The sequence below is a fragment of the Pagrus pagrus genome, assembly GCF_965226575.1.
Source record: "Pagrus pagrus genome assembly, chromosome: 4".
Classification (NCBI taxonomy): Eukaryota; Metazoa; Chordata; class Actinopteri; order Spariformes; family Sparidae; genus Pagrus; species Pagrus pagrus.
The window spans coordinates 15,916,526-15,926,115 of NC_140188.1; the positions used below are offsets into that span (position 1 = coordinate 15,916,526).

Genomic DNA, 9,590 nt, shown 5'->3' on the forward strand with positions numbered 1-9,590 from the left:
TGAATGATTAACCGATAAGCGATTGTTAACGCAGCTGACTATCGGTCAAATTAACTGCTTAAAATTTGCATCCCTATCGTGGACACTTCGGCAGGGCTTGCTACTACAGTTTCAAACCAGGTCATGCAGGTTGGATGTTCTCTGCACCTCCCTATTAGACATGTTAGAACATTTTTGTGCATTGATTTGATTTGATCCTACAAAATTCAAGAAAGAACAGACACTTAACGGACATGAAACATTAACACAGAGGCATTAGAATATGGTACAAAAAAGGAGAATAATAAAAAAAGATTATAATAAAAAAAAGAAAGTAAAATAAGGAAATTCAAGAACATTAGTTGTTATTATCATGTAGTTCTTCCATTTTGTCCCCCTGCAGGAGGAGAGCCTGGGTGTAATTCCAGCCTTTGACCACAAGGTGTCGCCACTGTTATAATAAAAAAAAAAACAAGGCAGCATCCAGCCGCTTCGTGAAGACATCAAGAAGGATGTAAACATGCTTTTTCTCCTGTTAAATATTCATTAAGCCTGCCATAATGTCACAACTACGGTATACTATGGGATCACACAGCCGGTTCACACGCCTGCTGCTTTCTTCATTTGCATGTGCAGCGGCTGATAAGGCGGTAGGGAAATGAAGGGATGCTGCTGAGGGAGCCTGTTGTTGAAGCTCACATTTAAAGGGCAACAAATAGCAACCACTGTGTCTGCAAATAAACCTTTTACAGCCTCCTGCACAAACATACCTTCACTGAGCTCGAAGAAACCCAGGATGTGAAGGAAGAGACAGCCACATGTGCACCACCAAGGTAACGATATTGTACTGCTGTCAGTGTTGTGGATGTGTTACAGGCTTGTAAGAAAACGCTTTGTTAGCCCTTACAACGCTAGCTTGCTGCCGGCTAGCTGACCCAGCTAACTGTGGTAGTTAGCCGGTATGAGAGCATCTTCTTTAAATGAAGGGTGAGCTCTGGTGCTCTTGCCTCTACAGTGTAGGTACCAGTAAGCTTAGTTTAGCTCAGGGAAAAGACATTAATGCTAACATTAATTAAGCTAGCTTGTTGCCAAATGCCTCTTCCCATTTCCTCTTACAGGTTTCCATGGGAACGTAATTCAAATTCACACTTCGTGTTGTGTATCATAAACCTGTAAACACCCACTTCTTTCATTCAAAAATACATTAAATAGTCCTAATATCTTAGCTTAGTTTAGCTAGGGAAAATATTGTATCAGTCAGACAGTTTTATAATGAATTACATCATTTGTAGGCTGTATATTCTGCATGATGCCATGTGAAGACACAGTTATAGGAATGTGCCCACACTAAGTTGTCTATCTAACTGGGGATCACTTCAATTTATTGCATAACACCTTGTGTGTTTTATATGCCATGTACAGTTTGCATAGATTGTGTTATTTCTTTGTACATTTTCTTTCCACATCCAGATCCAGTGATGATTCCATGTCTTTTGTTTTCTTCCTTTTTCGTTTATGTATGGGTTGTTTATGACCAAACGAATTGGTGTTCAATATTCTCTTATTTGAAAGCATCGAGCAATACTATTATCTCACCCGTCTACTGTCGCTGTTTTATATCACAGATGAAATGATAAATCGACTAGTTGCAGTCATTCGTAAGCAAAAAAAAATCAAAATTCCTGTGAGGCTTTGAGTTTTTTCTTAATATATCACATATCACTGTTGGTTTAAAAAAACAAGCCATTTGAATACATCACTTTGGGTTATAATGGGCATTTGTCACTATTTTCTGACATTTTATATATAGATATATAAAATTTCCACTTTAAAATGTTTAAAAACGACCAGATGTTTTGTTGAGTTGTGTACTTACATTATCCCAATTTTTTTCTGACAGTGTTCAAACAGAGAAATCTGTAATTTTCTGCTCTGTGGAACTTCTGTGTCGTGCTAGAAGTTGTACATTAGTTTATGTGGCTCTCTGTTAGCAGAGCAGAGAGAGTGGCACTCGAGAACACGCATAAAGTCACATCCTTCACAAAGAAATCCACGGTCCAGCAGCATTAAACAACTTAAACAGATCAACCACAGGCTTTCATAGGCAAGAGAGAGAGACGGAGAAGCTCTCGTTTTTCATGTCCCGACACAATCCGTATTTTGATACATGTAAATTTATACAAATGTTAAGCCCCTTTTAGATACATATCAAAAAAAGAGGAAGGAAGTGACAAAACATGATGGTAATACAAATTCAAATACATTTTCTTCAGGTCATATCAGGTAGATTTTCATCAGCAACTCCCATGACCCCGCCGTTGTTACCCACAACGTCATGAAACTACATCTTTTGTTTTTGTTGTTTTGATTCAGAGACCCCAGGCAGCAACAGTTACATACTTTGTGCGTAAGTGAGGAAAGTATTAGTAGTTGGCACACTGTTTTGGAAAGTGGAAAGTTACCCAAATTGAGTGTTCCACTTCATATAATATAACAGCTTCAGCTCCCCATGCCACCCTAACATCCATGTACCCATACAACTGTTAATTTTGCTTCACACCACACCCACAACAACAACAACAACACATTTTGGATTCATTGGTGTTTTCAGAGGCCACATGTCATTTAATCAGTGCTGAAAGAATGAGAACTGTCTGAGGCCAAGCACACAGTAACCTCTCATCTAGTTTTGAAACTGGCTTGAAGTCTTTGAGACTCAAGTGTACATCTTGTTCCCGTCCAGTGAGTGTGGGCCTGTCCATCTGCATGGTCTCACCTCCTTGTACAAACGTCACAGCAGCAGAAGAAGAGACGTCCCCCTCACCCCACCAGACCCTCAGCCTGCCAACTATAGTGCTATTATAGTTCAAGCAAAGGCTAATTGTTGGTCACTTACAAAGGATTGCACAGTCCAAGTCTTTGGTCGGTAATGCTGTCTCTTTCTACTGTAAGCGATATTACAGAGCAAGATGTGCCTCTATGCATTTTTCCCTCACGGTGTAATGTGATTCAAAGTTGGCTTGATGACTGCTGACAGGCAAGTGTTTGAGAGAAACTGTGAGTTGGTTTCAGCTGTTTTTCTTGATTGTTTTGTCGGTAGAAGAGAAGATGGCTCTGCTGGTGGTTTGTGCGCTCCTGTCCCTGTCCTGTTGGGTCTCTTTCTACTTCATCTTGTGTCACATGAATGGGTCCAGGAGCTCCGAGTGGAACTGTCGCCTTGTCACCCTGTTGCACGGCATCCTGGCATGCTGCATCACAGCATACATAGGCTACGTGGATGGACCCTGGCCTTTCACTTATCCAGGTAAGCTTACCCTCTGTTGATTCAAATTATTACATTGAAACTCAAGATAACAAAACAATGAGGGCTGTCACAATGATTCAAATATATAAAGTAGTTTTCATATCAGTATGTTGTAAATGCTAATTCAGTCACTGTTCTGCTGCTTTAAACTGCAGCTAACAATTATTGTCATTTTCATTTAATTATTATTATAATAACTATTTTTTTGATTAATTTATAAGTTGCTCAGCATACTGTCTTCTAAACTTAAATATATTTAGTAAACACACATATGACAAAGAAAAAACTGTAAATTCTCATAATTGCCACACTAGAGCAAGGTGATATTTGGCATTTCTGCTTGAAAAATGACTTCAATGGCAAATCATTTGTTGCACAGATGAATTTTGTCCGGACTGACTAATCCTTTCAGCTCTAGATTGCGTAGCATGATGTTAAAAAGGGTTAAGTAATCAGCTATTGGTGCACACAGAGTGTACTACTAATTGGAACAATTTCAAGTCTGAATAGACCCGCAGCAGGAAAACAATCACACAAATAAATGAAATTGTGATGTGCATGAGTAACACTTTTTTTACATTTCATAGACTAAACAATGAATCAATAAATATGTAAGAATTTTGTTTGACAACATTCAAAACTTCACCGAAATCAACAACAGTTTGACTTCATGCTGTCTACATATTGTTACAAAGCATGTTTAGCATACTAACCGGCTCGCCCTGCCCGTTCCAGTCCAGTGCTCCTGAGCTAGCAGCCTGGCACTTCGAGCTCCTATTCCTGACTACTAGCTGCACAGCTAACTGAGCTAACTAGCGGCTGCAGTTGGAAGCAGTCAGCTGTGACTCTGTTGATATGTTGCCCCCTATTTGTTGAGTATTGATTCTTACATATTGTACCTTTAGACAATAATGAAAGTAATGGTTAGCTGCAGCCCTAGATTTCATGGTCGCTCCTGCTCGTATTTGAACATATGCTAACATAGAACTCTCTGTTTCTGTTCATGGATGCCAGGTACTAAGAACACTCCTCTTCAGATAAGCGCCATGGTGGTGAGCCTGGGCTACTTTATTTTTGATATGGCCTGGTGCGTGTACTTCCGCACAGAGGGACCAGTTATGCTGGCCCACCACACCATGAGCATCCTGGGAATCCTGCTGACCCTGTGGCTGGGGGAGTCTGGCATTGAAGGCTGCGCTGTCCTCTTTGGCAGTGAAATCACCAACCCCCTCCTGCAGGCACGCTGGTTCCTTAAACAGACGGGACGTTACGGGACGTGGCTGGGCGACGCCGTGGACGTCCTGTTTGTGCTGCTGTTTGTGGTGATGCGAATCTTTGTGGGAGGCACAATGCTGTACTGTGAGCTGATCTCCCCAAGACCCAGATTCTTTATCAAGTGTGGGGGAGTGGCTATGTATGCTCTATCCTGGGTGTTTATGGTGGACATTGTTCGGTTTGCCAGGAGGAAGAGCAAGAGCTGGCACAAACAGCAGAGAGACCAACAAGAGATAGTGGCAGCTAACGGTCATGAAGGAAAGAAGGACTGATGGGCTTGTGTTTCATTAAAAAATGTCTGTTTTTTACTTTGGACGCGCAAGGGAAAGGACAAAGAGAATCAACTTTTTGTATGTAAAACTGAGATTAAAAAGGGATATTTCAAACACATAGTTTCCCATGTCGCGAAATATCTTGTCTGTGAGGTCCAACACCTGTGCATTTTTTTAAGAATAGTCATTTTTAATGCAGTTATTGCAGCTGAACACACACAAATGTACAGCTAGCAAACAACACAGATGTAGTTTATGTCACTGAAAACCAAAGCTCTTTGTATAAACACACGAACAGATGTTGCTTTCAGTTGCAGTGAACTGTGGCCTAGTCATATGTGGTGGTGGTGGTGTTGCTCCAAAGGAAAGCCCGATGTTAGGAAAGAAACTGTTTACATGTAATGCCCGAGGTCCTTGTGAAAATGTTTTAGTCATATCAGTCAGTTAGGATTGGTTTCCATGTAATCCTAGGTTGTTTTTTTTGGTGCATGTGAAACTTTGACCAGATGTGAAAGGTATACTCAGGGAGATGAAGTCATAACAGAGAGTTGGGGGTGAATTAAAGAGAAATGTGTTTGATTACTTTGTTTCATACAATTTATAGTAATTCATTCAAGCTTTTGCCTGCTGTCTGACATCCCGCTGCAGAACAAGCCCAAAAAGACATTTCATTTATTTTACTTCCATCTTGTAAAGAGATATGTGGGAAGATACCCATCAGTTACATAGTTCCACACTGGTAATATTTATGTAATTGTCTTCAAATGCTTGGTGAAATGTTAGTGTTTTCAGTTATTTGAAGTGTTGGATTTCATTGTATTGACTATGTGAACATGGACCTGCAAGACTTACTTTAATCTTTCAGATAAAGCCAGACAAAAGATCTGTGCTCTGGACTGATAGCTCCCACTTAATTTGATTTAATAGAAGGATGTTTCGGTCACAAAGAGATCTTATCAGGCAAGACTTGACGATTCAATTAAATTTATTCTGAGTTATCTGTACAGTGTGCTGATATTATGTCTGACTTCGGCAAATGTTTTTTTTTTTTTTGATCCAGCATCTCGTTAAACTCGTAAAATTTTTAGATGTATGTTTTCTGTGGGAGAGAGGAGCTTCTGTTGGTGCTGACTTTGACCTTTTTTACTTTCAAGATCTTTTACATGCACAATAATATACATAAAACATTCAAGGACAGGGAAAAAATGTAAAAGCATAATATGTCTCCTTTAATGTTTGACACAAACATACAGCACTAGATAGCCTCTGACTTGAAACAGGATGAATATCTGTGCAATCATGCAGAGGCATCTTTTGTTTCTAGCCCCTAAAATGTTACATTTCTACCTTTAGTCTATTCAAAGTCAGTGACACACACAACAACTTTCAGTAAAATCCATCAAGATGATATAATCATCGGAGTTATTGGTTTTGTTATGAATAATAAATAATTCCAAACATACTGACAAAAAAGTTATTAATTTTTTGATTTACATGAGTGAAGAGCTTTGTGGAAGTTTTAGTATTTTTTCGTGTGTGACTTTGTGCGATTTTGTCTACGTTTGCCATAATGTGATACTATCAGAAATGTCTTCATCTTAATATTGTGATAATAATATCAACCATATTGTCCAGACACAACCCACAAGTGCATCATGGGATAAAGACATGGTTATGTTGTGAATAAATGATGAATTATTACCCCCCTCCATGAAAGGATATGTTCCCAACTTTATGTTGATGTTGTCATTATTATGACCACATCCTGTTTGTTATTTCCGTGCACATGGATTATTGCAGCATTGTGCTAAAACACCTGCCGTCCTGTTGTTTTCCTATTTATATTTGACTGATATTTAATGTGCTGCTCTCATGTAAGGTCTGTTTACCTGGCTGCCACTGAGAATCACCATTATATCCAAGACGGTAAAAATCTAACTGGTGTGTGCCTTAGTTATCTGAATGTACTTTCCTAATTTTTATGTTTGTTATTTGTCTTGTGCTGTACTGTAAACCCTCCAACGTGAGCGTAGGAGTTGAAGAAGGAATGAGTTTCGGCTTGGGGTTTCATGATTTGACTTTGTAATCCCTGCGTGAAGTGAAATAAAGATGTGATGGATTGTTTGAATGCTTTGGAATAAATTTTCAACAACAAAATGTCAACTAAAACTAACGGATGAGCTGCGTTTGCATCATAAAGAGCCAGGTACTCAGACGTATTATTGAAGTGAGGGTGAAGTTACCTCAGCTGTCCACATGATGGTGTCATATCAATTATATATGAATTGCCAAGAGAGGAAACATGAGGACGGTCATTTGGTAATGATAAAATAAAGAACAAATAACACATTTGCAGCATTGTTGACAGAAAATAATGTCTCATTATACTTTTAGTTTAGCAAAAGTTAATTAAAAGCTAGTTTTACTTCCCTTTTTAGCGTTCATTTTAAAGTTTTAAATATATTTTCCTGCTTTGGAGCACATTAAGTTTAATGTAATATACGGTGCATATATTGTAGTATCGCGCAGTATGGTGAGCTGCCAGAAATGTGAATAATGAAATAGGACAGCAATTCACAACACTATAATACACTTCATCATATACAGTGTATTTACTTCAGTGTGCTAAATACACGATCCCAACAAACAAACATCACAGAGAAGGTCGAGAGGAAGAATTGCACACGTCACTTGTACACAAGCACTGGCTATATAAAGGTAAATAGGATTTTGACATATTCATTGTGGCAGTGCAAAAATGTGGCCTTTTAAACACTCGCCACGAACCATATCCTACATTATATCGTTAGTGGTTGTGATCTTAAGTGCATTTTCTGCACAGTAAGTTAAAAAACATATACTCAGTGGACCAGTAATGGAATCAATAAGTATTGATTGGATTGACTGCACTGAATATGGATCTTGGTCTTGTCTCAACTGACTCTGCACTATTTTGTAGATAAATATCTAAACTATCTATATTATGCATTTGTGTTATGCTCACATGCAGCCACTTTAGTATGTTTTTTTCTCTGTTCTTTCACATCTCTCAAGCTTCCTCTGTGGATGAGTTTCATCAGAATAGGAGTGTCTTCTTGCGGCGGGTGGACAAAGGACTGGACTGTAAGCTGTAAATAATGAACATAATGACTGTTCTCCCAGCCCCAGACCGACCACAGACAGGCAGAGAGCCATTAAAAGCATGAAATAATCATAACAACACACGTAGTCATCAAGATGATCAACCACCTAAAGGAAAATGACTACTTATGGAAAATGCTTAAGAAAGGCTCTAGGAAAAGCAAACCTTTGGGCAGTATCTATACACTATATCAGTGAACATATTGATTGTACAGTTGATATTCTATAAAATACCAGACAGGTTTGGGAACGCCTTATTTGAATCTGAACCCAATTGTTTTCGCTCCTGTGTTTATGATTTAAGAAATATCAGGAAAGAATGTTTTGCTAGAATTACATTTGAATATTTCTTAAATGTCTTTTCACTTGCCTGTCAGGGCTTCGGTAGATTCCCAAGCCCCATGAATTTGTGTCATCCTGCCCACTTGTTATTAGGGATCCCAAATATTTCAAGGATGTTATTACCTAAGAAAAAGTAAAACAACATTAACAGCTACTCATATCATAATTTTATTTTTATTATTTTTTTCACTAGAAACATCTGGTGGGTCAAATCTAACATTATGGCGGGTCAACTTTGGCCTGAGTGCCCCACTTTGGACAGCTGGCCAAAAACATAAAGATACTTAATACAAAGATGTAAGAAAGAGAGAAAAAAAAACAGAAACAAAATCCTCTTGTTTGAGAAACTGGGACTAGAGAATATTTAGTCTTTTTGCTGGAAAATTGACTCACACTGTAGATTGTCTAAATTGCTGGTGATTCATTCTCTATCTATTGACTCATCACTTAATCGACATATAAACATAACAAAGGCACTCTTTACTTCCCTCTCTTGAAGAGAGATGCTATGTTTGATACTAAAGTATTCAATTAGTTGATGGGCTAATAGACTAGTATTCTAATACTGGCTATAACTAATGCCTTAGGGCTGCATCTGACACATTTTGGGATTATTGATTAATCTATTAGTTTCTTGATTACTTGTTTGGTCTATAAAATGTCAACAAATAATTTTTAAAAAGTCCATGAGAAGTTCACAGGATCTAAACACAGAAGCTCTGAGGGGCAAGTGAGACATTTATTATTTTCTGGTGATCAATTTTTATAAGTTAAAAAAAAATAAAGTTTCATGTGTGGATTCAGAGCAGAGTGAAAAAATGTGTTTTTCGCGAGAAACTTGCCCCTCAGGGCTTCCGTAGCTCAGGTCATGGTCTTCAAATGCTTTATTTTGTCTGACCACCAGTCACAATTACAGATATCCAGTCAAAAGTAAAGTAGTAGAGGAACCAGAGATTTTTAGCTACTTTAGTCACCATTTTTTCTTGATTCCATGATTATTCAATCATCCAAACTGTTGCTGATTGATTTTTTTGTTCAATCATCTAATCGTTGCAGATCTAGCCTGATATAGACTTTAACATGTGTCACACTCTTTATTCTTAAACATAACCCAATACATTTACATTCAGAAAAACTCAAGAGCAAAAACAAATATATTCTGCTCCTAGCACTAGTTGTATCATTGCCATTGTTGTTATTATTGTGGTGTTACTTCGCAGCAGCCCCCTCACGTTATGCTGAAACAAAACGAGTTTTCCCATCTCCCGGCGGAAGTG

The 9,590-nt window shown here is 38.3% G+C and overlaps 1 protein-coding gene across 2 annotated transcripts; it reads left to right on the forward strand.

The window, feature by feature from the left end:
• Nucleotides 1-460: 460 nt before the first annotated feature.
• Nucleotides 461-4,946, forward strand: tlcd5a (TLC domain containing 5a). 2 transcript variants are annotated; one of them, XM_084351515.1, is made up of 3 exons: nt 461-812; nt 3,080-3,283; nt 4,298-4,946. In XM_084351515.1, exons 2-3 carry the CDS (start codon nt 3,088-3,090, stop codon nt 4,828-4,830), a joined length of 729 nt encoding a protein of 242 aa, XP_084207641.1. In that variant the 5' UTR covers nt 461-812; nt 3,080-3,087; the 3' UTR covers nt 4,831-4,946. The 2 variants fall into 2 exon arrangements, with proteins under 2 accessions (XP_084207641.1, XP_084207642.1); XM_084351516.1 differs by lacking the exon at nt 461-812 and adding an exon at nt 2,887-2,926.
• The last annotated feature ends 4,644 nt before the right edge of the window (nt 4,947-9,590 follow it).